The sequence below is a fragment of the Malus sylvestris genome, chromosome 7 (genome assembly GCF_916048215.2).
Source record: "Malus sylvestris chromosome 7, drMalSylv7.2, whole genome shotgun sequence".
In the NCBI taxonomy this organism is placed as follows: domain Eukaryota; kingdom Viridiplantae; phylum Streptophyta; class Magnoliopsida; order Rosales; family Rosaceae; genus Malus; species Malus sylvestris.
Window position 1 is genome coordinate 12,050,376 of NC_062266.1, and position 16,409 is coordinate 12,066,784.

General features: G+C 37.6%; 1 protein-coding gene and 1 pseudogene across 1 annotated transcript; one reads left to right on the forward strand and one right to left on the reverse strand.

Annotated features, from left to right (window-relative positions):
- Nucleotides 1–5,065: 5,065 nt before the first annotated feature.
- LOC126629985 (leucine carboxyl methyltransferase 1 homolog) lies at nucleotides 5,066–11,192 on the forward strand. The gene is made up of 12 exons (XM_050300158.1): nucleotides 5,066–5,224; nucleotides 5,516–5,604; nucleotides 5,726–5,868; nucleotides 6,115–6,162; nucleotides 6,423–6,504; nucleotides 6,784–6,886; nucleotides 7,028–7,196; nucleotides 8,387–8,470; nucleotides 8,908–8,972; nucleotides 9,948–9,999; nucleotides 10,400–10,438; nucleotides 10,645–11,192. Exons 1-12 carry the CDS (start codon nucleotides 5,160–5,162, stop codon nucleotides 10,732–10,734), a joined length of 1,029 nt encoding a protein of 342 aa, XP_050156115.1. The 5' UTR covers nucleotides 5,066–5,159; the 3' UTR covers nucleotides 10,735–11,192.
- Nucleotides 11,193–13,445: 2,253 nt separating this feature from the next.
- LOC126627930 (uncharacterized) lies at nucleotides 13,446–13,924 on the reverse strand (annotated as a pseudogene).
- Between the last annotated feature and the right edge of the window lie 2,485 nt (nucleotides 13,925–16,409).

Here is a 16,409-nt window from a genome sequence, read left to right on the forward strand (position 1 = left end):
ATTATTATGCGTGTGAATTGTGAATGATGAATAATAGATGAATTTAATCTATAATGTATGAGATAAAGGTACAAAAAAAAAGTTTTGCCCTTGAATTGGGTTAAAAAAACAAAAACTGATTTTGTCCCAAAATAAAATGGCAATTACCATTGTCATACCATGCCAACCGAACTTTTGGCAATACCGAACTTCGGTATACCGAAAGTTTGGTATGGTAATGGTAATAGATTTTACCAAATCGAAAGTTTGGTACGGTAATTGGTACAAGGGTTTCGGTACGGTAACCGTACCGAACCCACCCCTATTGGAGATACACATCGCTGGGCATGGTAGAAAGGGCTTTGTGACAGGGAGTACCAAGGAACCTGTTGAGGATAATGCTGAGTATGAGACGTGGGAGACAGGGAATGCAATAGTAAAAGGGTGGTTGATCAATTACATGGAACCTACTATCATGGGATTTTTTATTCACCTGTGTACTGCTAAAGAAGTTTGGGAAGAGGTGGCTCGGACCTATTATGATGGTTCGGATATCTCTCAAATTTATGAATTGAAGGTTAAGTCGTTCAGGCTTCGTCAAGAGGGTCGGCCAGTTGGTGTGTATTATGCTGACCTCAAGTCCGTTTGGCAAGAGCTAGATCAACGGAGACCAATCAAGATGGAATGTGTTATCGATCTCAAGACACTTTGAGAAGAAATTCAAATTGATCGTGTGTATGCTTTTTTGGCAAGTTTGGATGACATCTTTGATAAAGTACGTAGTGATATTTTACGTACTCAACCCTTACCATCTGTCGACGAGGTGTTTTCTATTGTTAGGCGTGAAGCACAAAGACATGCCACTATGATGGGTGGGAGTAACAATCAGGGGGGTTGTCGTCCATAATCATGGTCTCTTGACCACTTGCAACGTCCCGTCCTAACAACTCTTCTAATCCATCTTTCAATTCTCATCCCTTTAACCAAGAAAACAAAGATGATTTGAAGTGTACCTTCTGTGGTCAAACTTGCCATACTGAAGATACATGTTTTGCCAAGCATAGAGTACCAGATTGGTTTCCAGAACTTAAGAAAAAATTGCGTGCCAAGGAGCGTGGAGCAGCCGGGTCTAGTGGAGGTCGTGCCTCCCTTGCTGTAGCTACACCAACAACCCAGGAAGTCGTGCCTGGCTCTAGTGATTCTAGTCAAAATTTGTTGACTCGTACTCGGGGTGACTCGTCTTCCGATACAGGTATTATGAAACGTGTTCTCTTAGCCTTCGAAACTCAGAAATACAGGTTGGATTCTGGACTCTGGGGCAACAGATCATATAACATATGATAAAAATATGTTTCAATATATCACTACATCTTACAAAAAAAACATAACAACTGCCAATGGTACTCTGGCACCCGTGTGTGGTGCAAACACCGTGCACCTCACCCCATCTCTCCCTTTACATTGTTGCTTACTTGTTCCTTCTTTATCCCATCATTTATTATCCATACCACAGGTTACTGAACAATTGGATTGTGTTGTTCTAATGTATCCGTCATTTTGTCTACTTCAGGATATTCAGACCAAAGAGATAATTGGGTGTGGCACTAAGAGAGAAGGGTTGTACTATGTGGATGACCTCGTTCTTGGTAGAGCTAATGCAGTTCGAGCGTCTCGTTCTAGTAATTTACAAGAAGTGTGGTTGTTGCATCGTCGGTTAGGGCATGCATATTTTGGGTATTTACTGCATATGTTACCTAATCTCTTTAGTGGAATAAATGAATCAGACTTACATTGTGAAGTATGTATTCTTGCTAAAAGCCATCGTGCTTTGTTTCCTTCTAGTATGAATAAAAGAGCTTTACCATTTGATCTAGTGCACTCTGATGTTTGGGGACCTTCTCCTGTTGTTACCTCTTCTAGAATTAAGTGGTTTGTTACGTTTGTTGATGATTGCACTCGTATGACTTAACTATATGTGTTAAAAAATAAAAGTGATGTTGGTTTGGTATTTAGATCTTTTTCTCATATGATTCGGACACAATACTCGTCTGTGATTAAAGTTCTCCGTTCTGATAATGGTGGTGAGTATATTAATCTTGAGCTGTCACGGTTTCTTTATGACCAAGGCATTCTCCATGAAACAAATGTCCCCATACTCCACAGCAAAATGGGGTTGCTGAGAGTAAAAATCGCCATATCTTAGAAACTGCGTGTACTCTACTTCTTGGAGCATCCGTTCCTAAGGTGTTTTGGCCTGAAGCTGTCACTTATGCAGTCTAGGTGAATAATCGTATGCCATCTCGGGTTGTTGATTTTCGCACTCCTCTCCAAGTCATCACTCAACATGCTTCAATGGTGTCTACTAACACTCTCACTCCTCAGGTATTTGGGTGTGTGGCTTATGTGCATATTCAGAAGATTCATCGCACTAAGTTGGATCCATGTGCCCTACGATGTGTGTTTGTTGGTTTCTCATCTCACCAAAAAGGGTATAAATGTTATCACCCTGAGACTCGGCGTATGTATGTTACCATGGATGTGACCTTTTCTGAATCAGAGTTGTTTTATGCTCTCGTATCTTCATCTTCAGATCATTAGGGGAGAGCACTAGTGGTGATCTGGAATGGTTGGACCTAGGGGAAACACCATGGCAGAGATCGTCCCTACCGTGCATAATATGGCTAGGGGGAATGACACTATGGCAGAGACCACACCTGCCGTGCATGATAAGAATAAGCCCGCCGAAGTACCATCAAAGTAGTCGCATCAGGTTTTTGCCGAGAGCAGTATGCAGTCACAGCATATTGTTGCCGATAGCAGTATGATGTCACGACAGCCACTTGCCGATTCTGCTAATGTACCCCCCTCTCTCTCTAGCTCCACAGTGCTACCCAATGCATATTCTCTGGATATACTTGAGGTAAGTATTGTGGATGATTATGTAACTAATGCAAGTAATGATGTAAGTTCATATAAGTTGACCGAGACAAAATCGAGGTGTGCCACCTGACAGGTTTTCTCCGGAAGGAAAAGTGAAGTATCTAATAGCCAACTATGTCTCGTGCAATGGTTTTGCACCAGAGCGTCAGACCTTAGTGGACACTATGGAATCTGTTAAAGTACCAACCCGTGTGGATGAAGCTCTAAAGGATCCAAAGTGGGCAAAAGCAATGGATGAGGAAATGTTGGCCTGGGAGGTGACGTCTTTACTAAAAGGAAAAAAAACAGTTGGATGTCTGTGGGTGTTTACTATCAAATACAAAGCCCATGGATCAATAAACAGTTACAAAGCAAGGTTGGTAGCTAAAGGATACACCCAAACATATGGTGTAGATTACCAAGAAACTTTCTCTCTAGTTGCCAAAATGAATACGGTACGTGTTTTGATATCTTTAGCTGCTAATATGGACTGGCCATTACAATAGTTTGATGTGAAAAATGCTTTTCTCCATGGGAACTTGGAGGAAGAAGTATATATGGATTTTCCTCCTAGGTATAGTGCTGGTGGAAATACCGGAGTATGTCGGTTGCGTAAGTCTCTCTATGGACTGAAGCGATCGCCTCGTGCATGGTTTGATAGGTTTACTCAAGTTATGAAAAAGATTGGGTATTATCAGAGTCATTCTGATCACACATTGTTCGTTAAACGAAGGCAAGGAAAAGTGACAGCCTTAATCATCTATGTAGATGACATGTTATCACTGGAGATGATTTTGATGAGATCTCAAAGTTGCAGAGTAATCTTGCAGCTGAGTTTGAAATGAAGAACCTAGGGGATTTGAAGTATTTTCTTAGGGTTGAATTTGTTCGATCTCCGAAGGTATTTTCTTGTCTCAACGTAAGTATGTCCTGGATTTGTTAAAAGAAACTGGTATGCTAGAATGTAAGCTGGTAGATACTCCTATTATTGAAAAACATCATATATGTTTGGATCCGAATCAGAAATCAGTTGATAAAGGGAGATATTAGAGACTTGTAGGGAGACTAATTTATTTGGCTCATACACGTCCGGATATTGCCTATGCAGTAAGTGTAGTAAGTCAGTTTATGCATTCGTCGAGTGTAGATCATATGGCTGCGGTTATGCGTATCCTAGCATATTTGAAGTCTGCACTAGGAAAAAGAGTTCTTTATGGGAAGCACGGACATTCGAGGGTTGAGGGGTTCACAGATGCTGATTGGGCAGGAAATGTGAGTGACAGACGGCTTACTTCGAGATATTTTACTTTTGTAGGAGGAAATTTGGTTACATGGCAAAGTAAGAAACAGAAGGTGGTATCGAGATCCTCAGTTGAGGCCGAGTATAGAGGCATGGCCCAAAGCATTTGCGAAATGCTTTGGCTTCGAAAACTTCTTTGGGGTCTTGGGTTCAAGCCAAATGAGACCATGAGACTATATTGTGATAATAAGTCAGCAAGAGATATAGCTGATAATCCAGTACAGTATGATAGGACAAAACATGTGGAGGTTGATCGACATTTTATTAAAGAGAAGCTCGAGAAGAAGATTGTGTCAATACCGTTTGTGAATTCGGAGGAGCAACTTGCATATGTTCTCACTCATGCCGTGTGTAGTCGAAAGTTTGATGATTCACTTATCAAGTTGGGCATGTATGATCTTTATGCACCAACTTGAGAATGAATGTTAATCGTGAGTCAATGTTAGGGAAAAAACAGGAATGTAAGATACTGTAAATACTAGGAATCCTTTTTTATGTAGGATATTGTTTATATCCTTTATTATTTGTTTCCTTATTGAACAAGGATTGTATACGGATATATTTCAAAGAAGTAATACAAGGTAATTACCCCGTAAAATTCTATTGAATAGACCCTAAACCTGTAGGTTGTGGTGGCTGACGACGTAGAGAGGAGGGAGGCCGGAGGTTGCAGGCGGCGGCGATGTTAAACCAGAGAAGGGCACGAAATGGGACGGAAGGGGTTCTATAGTGTTAAACCAGGTGTAATATCGGCTGCGAGAAAGTCCACTATATTACCATACACAAACAACTGACATCACGCCGCGTGTTTGTTGCGCCTTTTTTTTTTTTTTTTTTTTTTTTTGTGTATGGAAATTAGGTTGTCCTGTAGTATTGTCGGAGAAATATTCAGAACAAAGAAAAGCGCAGTAAAACAAATAAACGCAGAAAAAGAAAGGAGAAAACTTGAAATCCGGAAACGATGGATTCGCGCAGCAACAAAGAAGCAGTTCAAGCAACAAACGACGACGCTTCGGCCAGCAAACTGTGCGCTCCCTTAACCTTTCAACTTTCTGCCTTTTTCGAATTAATCCGTTCCATTTTTTTATTTATTTTGCAATTTCGCATATATTTTCGGTCAAATTTTGCGTATATTGTACTGCACGATATGATTTTTGCCTTGTTGAACTAAATATGCCTTTTTCCGTTAATTTCTGTTTGGTTGCCGAGAAAATAGAGAGGAAAATTCAATTTTGTGTCAAGTATGAGTGTGAAACTGTCGGTCCTATGTTGAAATGCACAGTGCTAATTTTGAACTGACTGTATTGCTGCGTAAAGGTCGTGCGTGAAGAAAGGGTACATGAAAGACGATTATGTCCATTTGTTTGTGAGAAGACCTGTCAGAAGATCTCCGATTATTAACCGCGGTATGATTTAGATTTAGCTGCTCCATCAAATATTAGAGTTGAAAGTTCATGAGGATGTTAAGTACTGCTTCACATTAGTGACTTTTGATTTCTTTGCTTCCTTGTTTTTGCATTAAACCAGGGTACTTTGCTCGTTGGGCTGCTCTGCGGAAGCTTCTGAATCAGTTTCTTGATACCGAAGGAAATGCATGTGAAAAGGGTCATTTGAAGAAGCAGATATTATCACTTGGAGCTGGCTTTGATACAACATATTTTCAGCTGCAGGTACCTTTTTCTTAGGAGCCGCAACTACTATTGTCCTGTTTAGCTTTTTGGTTGTGAAATAGGATGGAACCCTTTTAAGTTAGTTTCAGGAATCAGGATAAATAAAGTGTGGTTTTTTTTTCCGTACAATAGTTTTGCGTTGTGTGATTCTTTTTGTGATCTTCTCTTTGTTTCCATTCATGAGTAAATAGCAGTGTACATATTTATGGGATTGTTCACATTTTTGTGTGGTCTTTTGGTTGACAGGATGAGGGGAAGGCACCACATTTGTATGTTGAGCTGGATTTTAAGGAGGTATGAATTGTGAAATATTCATTACTATTGCATTGATTATGTTGGCTAGACACTGATTTTCCTTTTGAGTATGCAAACATTCTTGTGTTTAATGACTGTATAGTTTGTGGACAAACTCAAGCTAGCCGACCCCTTTTCATGTCAGGCCAAGAGTTAATATTCTGCTTCGTCTACTATATAGAAATGTTGTCTTCAGTTTTTTGTTTTTACTTGCATCTTTATCACACCAAGAATTTCAAATTTTTTTTTTTGTTTGCTAGGTAACTAGTAAGAAGGCCACACTTATTGAAACGTGCAGTCATTTGAGGGACAAAATTAGTGCTACAGCATCAATCTCTCGAGGTAGATACTCCTGTGTTGCTGATGTTATTTATGACTGGTTTCCGTTTAATTGACCACGTGTTTCTTTGGTGTGCTCTCTTAGATATCTTATGTGCCTATATGATTTGAAAGTTGCAATCTTCTCTGATGCACTTGGAAAACTTTTAAGGCTGATTTCCCTTTATCTTGTGATTGGAACTTTGATTCATATCTTTAGGAATGTCATTTGTTTTTCTTGTGTACACAATTGAAATATTCAAACTGTTGTCGGGACACAATTATAGCATTTTTACTTTGCAGAGAGTGGAGAAGTGCTCAGTGACCACTACAAGCTGCTTCCTGTTGATTTGCGTGACATACCAAAATTAGACGATGTTATAACTTTAGCTGGTATGGATCCAAGGTATGTTCTTACAGTCACTACAATACGTTGTTAATGCTTTCAATCAGTCTTTGCCTTTAGTCTTTCTGGATTATTGACATCCTGTGGTTTAAGTTTCTCTTGAGTTAGCGATTAAATGGTTTATTCTAATATTATTATCAGCCTTCCAACTTTTATAATTGCAGAATGTGTTTTGATATACCTGGATCCAGATTCAAGTCGTTCCATAGTTAGATGGACATCAAAAACATTTTCAACGGCGATATTTTTCTTGTATGAGCAGATTCATCCAGATGATGCTTTTGGGCAGCAGATGATCCGAAATTTGGAGGTCTGTTTTACTTTCTTCCAGTTCCGGTTGTTTGTCCTTATTTATTTAGTAATTCAGTCTATTCTTTTAACTTCAACTCACTATGCAGCTTTTCACTTTGTGTCTTTTTATTGCCTTTTCCGTTTCTTTCTAAATAAATAAAATTAATTAAAAAAAATTGAACCCTTACATATCTTCACCATTTTATTACTTCACTTTTTAATTAATTAGTGATAGATAAAAACTGTAATGTTTAAAAGAATTATCGGAAGCACAGGTGTTGGAAGAGTACTCATACGAAAGATCTCCTGATCAAATTGCCATTAAATGTGCCAAAACCACATTTCAAAACTCAGGTTCTCTAATATGCATGACAATTTTATCTCAGCATTTGCCCGAGAACAGGGCAGAATAGATAAGTTCAGTTATTGATTGGGAATATGTTTTGGGGCGTTGCTCATGTAACTGAAATATGTTTTGTAAGTTCCAAGTTCTTTCAATTATAAAGGCCCCGTTAAACAAAGGAAGATTCAGTGTGATAAACCACAATCTACAATCAGCATGCTATGATGATTTTGTGCTTACCTCCTCAACTTTTATGCTTGTTGTGTTCTTTTAGAGTCTGCTGAGTCTTGTATTTTAATACTCTGTAAATATTAGAAGAGGTGAAGCTGTTTTACTAGGCACCTGAACAACACTATTATTTGGGAGGCAATGTCATTGTGCCTCACGTTGTGTTTATGGCCAGGGAGGAATAATAGGACATATGAGGTTATGTTTTGTTTCACAGCTGACGTCTATTTCCTTTCTTCTCTCTTTCAGTTGCGGTGCCTTTTAATTGTTTTTCTTTGTATTCCTTGTAGGATTTTATGTTTTGTCTACAGTCTAGATTAGGTAGACTAGCTTGTTGATTTGGTTATCCTGTGTGTACCGCACATAGAGTGGGACTGAATTTTAAATAAAATCTCTTGTTTTGAAAAGAAAAAAATAAATAAATCAATTCAAATTTCAAACACTTATTTATCAACTTTGAAGATTGTCTAGGATACACACGCCTACACCTTTTTGGTCTGGAATTGTCACTATTTCTCTTTCATGCTTATTTGATCTCTCTATTCCTTTAGGTTAAACTATGTTGCTCAGCACCATCTCATGTTATCTGGAATAAATTTAATGTACAAATAGTATTGTTATTGTGTTTATATTTTCAGAGTCGAGGCTGTTCACTCTTGGGCATACATGATACACCAACATTACAGGCAAAGGAAAACCTTTTTGTTGAACAAGGATGGCAGGTAGATGTTGTAAATTATATTTAGTGCCTTTTGGCATTAAGCTATCATATTTTGGATATATTGCCTGAGATGTATATGATGATGCACCAGAAATTCTTTATTCTCTTGGGTATGGGCACATCACAGAATTTACACTGGTGATTGACTCCTTTAAATTATGGTTGAGCAGTCATCTAGCGTGAATTAGATCCTTGGAAAGGAGGAAATAGATTTGAACAAATAATAACAGAACAACTTTATGGTTCTGAAGATTTTATTCACATGCACAAAAAAAATGAAGTTGAACATCGTAGTAACCTTCCAAATTCAAGTTTAATGTTTTAGGTTGCTTTTATTTGCATCCTGTCCATCGTTGTTTCTATTTCACTTTATTAATCTTCATCCTATATTTATCTTACATTTTTGTAATGTGATTTTTTTTTAATGTGAGGTTTCAGAGGGCTGTTGCCTGGGACATGCTTAAAGTATACAGTGATTTTGTTGAAGCTCAAGAAAGACGCAGGTATGTCTATATATGTATCTTGGAAAACTGTTAGTTGTTTGCTTGTCTTTGCAATGAGATGCTTTACTTTTTATCTTTCTTGTTTCCTTTTTGTTGCATATGAAGAACAATCATTCTGTAATTGAAAAAGAATCCCAATTAAAGAACCAGTGAACCAGGCGTCCACTGAGGGTTAATAAAATACTACAGAGGCAATGAACCCAAAATACAACCAAAGATCAGAATAACTATCAAATACAGCGACACAGCCAGTTCCTACATGAGAGGAAAATATTCACCTTGCCAATTACCAAGACACGTTTCTTTGTCATTCCCACCACATAACTATTACCAGAAAACTTGGATTAGTATTTATCAAATTCTTCCCCTTATATTAATGTCTTTGAGTTCTGCAAACCTGTAAAACTGTCTGGCTTTCAGAATTGTTTGATAGCCATTTTATCGTGCTTCAATTTCAAGAAAACCGGTTAAGGGACCTGCTTGAAACAAATTTATATAGTCCAAGCTAACCATGAAGTTTTAGTACTCAAATTTGGGGTTCACTTTCTAACTAATTGATTTTTTACCGGCTTAGAAAGCCATATCCTAGTTTAATTTTTACCAGCTTAGGAAAGGGTCGAATAACTGCCTTATCAGAATCTTACTTTACAGAAAATTAGATTCCACTGGACTTTTCTCTGGAAGTCTTTTCCCTGATTTTAAGCTTTTTCTTGTTCTTGTTGGTTTTGGTATTTCTATTCCTATTATCTGTTTTAAAGTTCCCTTGATTGATCTGGTTGTACTACTAGTGATATTGTGGTACCACCTCTGCTTTTCGAGGTTCTAAAGCTTCTAGTTTCTAGGATATAAAGCGCCTCAGCTTTGGTTTTTGTTTCTGTTTCTCTGTCCATGCATTTGTTCTTTTTATCTGCTCTGTCAGCTAACTTGCTATTGTTTCTGAATTATTCTTGGGGTATGTGTTGTCTTGTTGATTAGGATTGAACGATTGGAATTGTTTGATGAATTTGAAGAATGGCATATGATGCAGGCAAGTCACCCCATCATTTACTTTTGTTTAAGGAAACAGAATTGTTAGAACTCGCTTTTGGTAAAAGTAATTTGACAGAGGTTACCTAAGTTGGTCGCCTCCCTGTATGTGTATGTGCTTGCTTGCGCACGTGTGAGTTTCCACGTGCAGGCACATGATTCATGGGACCGCTGTTAGTCCAGTGACCCGAGTTATGTAGGGCCAGAAGCACCCACTGGTCCTTTTTCTAGTAGGTTGGATCGTCTCTCCTGTACTGCTCTATTAGAAAATGCCGATGTGATATGCGATCATCTCCATCTCTCTCCTCTAATCAGGGGACAGTGAAGGATTTTTTGTCAAATGTTCATTGATATTTTCATTAATGATTCGCTTAGTATTGTCCCAATCTTCTGATTTTCAGGAGCACTACTGCGTGGCTTATGCAATCAATGATGCACTGGTATGTCCATATGCGACCGAAATCCTGCACATTTTTTTCGTAGTTATATATTGTCATGCGAGACCGACCCAAATAACTCGAATAATCTTTTGGAATATGGACAAATATAAGAGCAAAATTCTTATTTAACCTACTTGATGGTGAACAAGAACTCAGCTGTGGTAAAAATTATAACGTTTTCACTTCCCTTTCCTCATATGTTTCAGGGTCTGTTTGGTGACTTCGGTTTTCTTAACCACCGCCACCAGCAGCCGCAGCCACACGTGATCAACCCCTCCTCATCAGCATCACCATGAAAACACGAGACTAGACCACACCACCATGCCGTTGCTGTTACCAAGTTTGCTTAAACAATGCATCAGACAATCAAATCCGACTGCGTGTGCCGGCCCTTCTCCGTGGTGGGTCTGTCAGGTCCAACAAAGGGTCTCTCAAGGCTCTGGAATCTCAACTATCAGTTACTCTCTCAGCTACAATATCCAAAACGATGATCAGCCATCCATTTCTCAGCGTGTGTATTGTTTTGACTCAAAGAAAATAGATCCTTTTCTGCTCCTCTTTTTTTGGTCAATTTTTTGTTCCTCTTTGTGCTAGCTGTTTGGCAAAGAAACTTGGTGGGGTCCACCGTAACACCTAAAAGTATGTAATCTGATTGGCCTGTGGGGCAAAAGGCGCATGTGAGGGGAATAGGATCATGTCCGTATCCTCTTTGTGATATACCGGAAATTATTTTATCGTGTTCGTTCATTTGTCATTTTGTGGATAGAAATTTTTTTAATTTTTTTTAATTAAAATTGACACAAACACTATTTAACGAAAACTAGCCGTATAATGTATAATGAACAAACAAAATGAAATGATTTCTAGAATTCTTACAAAAAAAACATCCGGAGAGGATCCTCATATCCTCATCCCATGTGAGGGGGGAGAAAAGCATAAGGATTTGGATTGGTTGGTTCTTTTTTCCCATTGCATATCTCTTTTTTCTTCGCTTATCCTCTTCCTTTTTGCCCTTTTTATTTTCTTGTTTTCTTGCTCCTGATATGACCAATATGTTCATTGGCTTGGAAGGTAGTGAAAATTCGATGTCTCATTTTCGTGTGGTCTTTTATGTAATTTTCATTTAAAAAAAAATAGAGAAGAAAGGTAAAACGTGAGATATTATAAGCTATGATATTTTGAGCTCGTTTAGTACATATGATTGAATTGAAATGGTTAAACTACTAAACTAAAGCTAGTTTGACGGGGAAATTATAAAGTTATGATCTCCTAGAGGATAGAAGGTAGATTACTTGTGAAGAAAACTTGGACATTCTCATCCTCTTTAAAATGGTCGGATTATAGGGAAAGAATTTCCTTCATAGCTAGTCATCTTCTAATCCTCTCCAAAAGAAGAATCATTCACTTCTACTTTTAGTATAGTTTTGAAATTAAGGAGTTTTCAATTCCAATTCAATCATGTGTACCAAACGGGCCATAGTTTTAAACGTAATGCAATTAGTTTATGGTACATGGAAGGAGAGAAACACCCTTGTCCGGTACTTAGGGCGTGTTTACTTACTTCTTTGGGTTTGTAAATAATATGGTAATGATACAAGGTAGTCTTTCAGGTACGGGATAAACAATTTTCCCTTAGTAATGGTACATAGTTGAAATTGGGTATAGCATACCTAATTTCGACGTCAGATCCACTTATTTTCTTTATTCCTGGTGTTTTAAAAAACACAGGATGTGTTAGGAATGAGAAGGATAGACACTTTGCATACTCTTCTTGGTCAGTATACATGTCGTTGGTCTTCTCCCTTACTCTTTATCTCTTTCCTCACTCAATATGTCGCATCATGTTTGGTGTTTGAATAGTGGATCATTTCTTGATTTACGTGCGCTCACTTGGAGTATGGTGTTTTTTACATGATAACTGATAGGATCATTTCTGCTCTTTTTTTTTTTCGTTTGGTTTTAGTTATTGACATGATTGATTGTTTTAAGGTGTATAATCACCATATAAAGCTTAAACAATAGGATTCCAATCCCGTGTTGATCAATTTTAGGTTCTAAGTCTCAGAACCTGCTCTAAAAGATGATATATGGAATCATAGTTGAACAAAATATGACCGAAGTGTTCATCATACTTATTTTAGTTTCATCTTTACAAAGAAGAAAAAATAGTGTAATGATTTTTGCACATTCTTTATCTTTTGTCGTTGAATTGAACAGAGTAAACAATAAATAGATGTTGGAATTAAAGGAGCCGTCCATAAGGTGAAAAGAAGTGTAGAAATTACTTCCCGACAAAGATTAAGTGTTTTAGAATTGTAAATTATACTTTCTATCCAACAAGAGCAAACTCCATTTTCCTTGGTTCATCGTGATTTTGGTCCCACTGCCTTAAAAAGTTGGAAATAAAAATTGAAATGCTTTTGATAATCCAGTGCAATGTGGAAATGTCACAGGACTACAGAGAGGATCCCACTTTCTTCAGCAACACAGCAACAGTTGCTATTTTCCTTTCAGGTTTTAGCCCCCATCTTAGAATATTTTATGAATTGTCACACCCAAATTTAGGAAGAAATCCTTTTTATGTCCTTTTAACCAAACAAAGGGACCAATTATTTATTTATTATTTTTATTTTTCAATCTTTGAAAGTCCTGCTCTGGCCTTTGTTTATTGTGTTCGGGGGATTTGGATCCCTCTGGATCCTCATTGTGAGCAACTTAGGCCCTCTCCAATCGAAGGCTAATCAGAGAACTCGTTTTAGTTTTCTGGTCCTTCAAAAAATTAATATTTTAATGAACAATACAGGTCATATTTGCTTCTATCTCCAACCAAGGGCCAAAGGACCATAGGGCTGGTTTTAGTCCTGTCACAAAATAACTGTCTCCAACTGAGGGCAAAAGAGTCATAGGGCCAAACATAATTTATTATTTAAATTTAAAAACTACAACAACTTAAATTTAAAAACTACAACTTATATTTAAAAACTACAACTTAAATTTAATATCCATAATCAACATCATCTTCATCATCCGCCATTATAGGAGTATAGTCAAAGGTAAACAACTGTCGTCGGGTCATAATTTCTTTTCTTTTTTGCTATCAAAATAGGCATTACTCATTGGAGTGTAATTCAAAGTGTTCATTTCCATATTCTTATCATCCATCTCTTCTTGTATTTGTTTGGCCCGTTCTTCATGCCTACGACTCCTTTCTTCCACCTCAAGGGCAGTTTGCTCCGCCATTAATCGCAATGAGGCCGCCACTTCCTATTGAGCGGCGTAATCATCATTTGTCTTGCCATTTTCCTTCTACCTTCGTTCCTTGTGTTGTCTCATAGCCCTAGGTATGGAATCTTCACCTGAAGACGAATTTTCTACATTTGTTTGTTAAATGGTAGGAGATCCATCTTCATCCGTATTTGCAGCTGAGGATGCAGTTCCGAACACCAGCGTAGGACCTATTCTATGTTGAGGTGGATCTTCAAATAACACCCACCCTTTACAAATTTTCCAACAACTGTGAAACTAAAAGGGTTTCGAGCTGCCCTCCATATACAATTCCTCTGCTTGGCGTACCTAGAAAATATAATTACAAAAATTAAAGGAAATTAATTTATGAAATTAAATGTAATATAATTAAATGTATTTACAAAAATTAAGGGAAAGTAATTCATGAAATTAAATGTAATATAATTAAATATTTAAAATAAATTATGAAAACACTTACTTCGTCGTAGTAGTTAGCGCCGCTTTCATGTATACATGCGGCTGCTAACAGTGCTTGATGCCATTTGTTCAAACTTGGGTGAAGATGTTTCTTCCATCTTGAAGAACAAATCTCGTGGTTTCAGACATACTCTAAGTATTTTTTGGACACAAAAGTCCAAACACCTTCACTTGTTTGAGAACTCCCCCTCACACTATCTTCCGACACCCATCTATAAGCCCTGCAAAGAGCTTCATCTTCTTTTTGGGTCCAAGCCCTACCTTTTATTGCATACGAGGCCATTTGAAAATTATTGAAATAATTGAAGGAAATATTTTTGAAAGAGGTAAGAAAATATGAGAATTGAAATGGTGTAGGAATGGTGAAAATTTTGTGAGGAATAGTGAATGAATGGTTTAGGTATTTATAGGAATTGGCATCAGCTAGCCGTTGGATTAAAAAATTTGTTTAAGAATTCCTATCATTCAACAGCAATTCTTAAATTCCTGGCCTAGCCCAGGGTTGGTCGGTTGGCCCTATGGCCCTTTCAAATTTCGTGGGGCCCACAAGCCCTCTAGCCTAGCCCTCGGTTTTTGAGCTATTTTCGGCCCAACCAATCTAGCCAAAGGGTAAAAAATAGCCCAACCGATCTGGCCAGAGGGGATGGCCCAACCAATCTGGCCAGAGGGTAAAAAATACCCCGAAATGACACGAAAATCGTCTCCAACCGAGGGCTAAATCAAAGGGCTCGTGGACCCCACCGGGCCAAAAAAGGAGAAAAGGACCAACCGGGTGGCCCAACCCAGCGAGCCCCGGGCCGAGCTAAATTTTTGAATCCCAACGGCTAGCTGACGTCAGCTAGCCGTTATATTTGATTTTTTTTTTTTTACAAATTTAAAAAAAAAAAAAAATTCTATTTTTTATTCCTATAACTTTCTAAGCCATTAAACAATACTAAATAACATTAAGTAACATGAAACAACATTAAACAATATTAAACAACATTAAACAACATAAAAATTATACAACATAAATAAAAAACATTTAACAACATGAAATTATTGAGGTAGTTTAATTTAAGTAACCGTATTAATTCAATTAAAATAATAAATTATGTTTGGCCCTATGACCCTTTAGACCCCTAGGTTGGAGATGATTTTTTATTACAGGGCTATGTTTGGCCTATGACCCTTTGGCCCCTCAATTGGAGATGGTAAGAAAAATGGTCCGACATTGTTCATTAAAATATTAATTTCTTAGAAGGCTATTGGGCTAAAGAGAGCGTCTGGCCCTCCTTCTGTTGGAGATAGCCTTAGGAATCAAATCTTCGCAACCGCTCACTACATCTCTTGCGACCACAAATTATTTGAATTTTCAATTATATCTACATGACATAATGATTTGTAACAGCAAAATGTGTGATGAGCAGCTACAATGACTTATCCTTTTAATCCTCACCGTGAGAATTCAGAAAGGATTCAGCCACCAACTAACTGTTTTAAAAAAGGTATGGGAAGATCTTGAATGTACTTGTTTTCTATTTATAATATAAAAGCATGACTGTTTGGAATTGGATTCTCTACACGCTTACACCATCTGTCTCTCCAAGCTTATATGTTGTGTGTTTTTTTATGCATGGGAGGAAAGTTAACATGAATAACCAACTGTATATATTTTTACAATTAATGAGAAAGACGGTTTAAATTTAGGATATTTTTTAACATTGAAAAGAGCAAACAAAAATGATATAGTATTACAGTATAGTGATATTATTTTTCATTTGTAAGTGAGAAGTTTTATATTCGATTATCGTCAAAGACAAATTTGAACCACATTATTACGAGTTCATTATAAGACTTAGCCCACTCCCTCATCCCCTTAGTGTAGATAATATCATTTGTTAAAAATAAACACACTATAAGTAGTAGGATTGGGTTAGTTTAATCTAAACCCTATATTGGTACTAAATGGTCATGGCCGATTGGTTAAGAATCTCACTATAATCCAACCATATGTAATTTTATGGGACAACTAATCCTACCAAAACAACTAGATGATCAAAACATTGCGACCAAGACTCCCGCATGAGAACCTTGAAGCCAGGGGCTTGGGTTGGGGACTCTGGTGAGTAGGATATACTCGATTTGCGAGTCCCGATGCCCAAACACTGACTAGGGCATCCTAGATCGTGCTGGTGGATCAGACCCGACCCAAACTCCTAGCAATCATGATACGACCTAGGAATGTTAACTATCGGGACACTTGTAG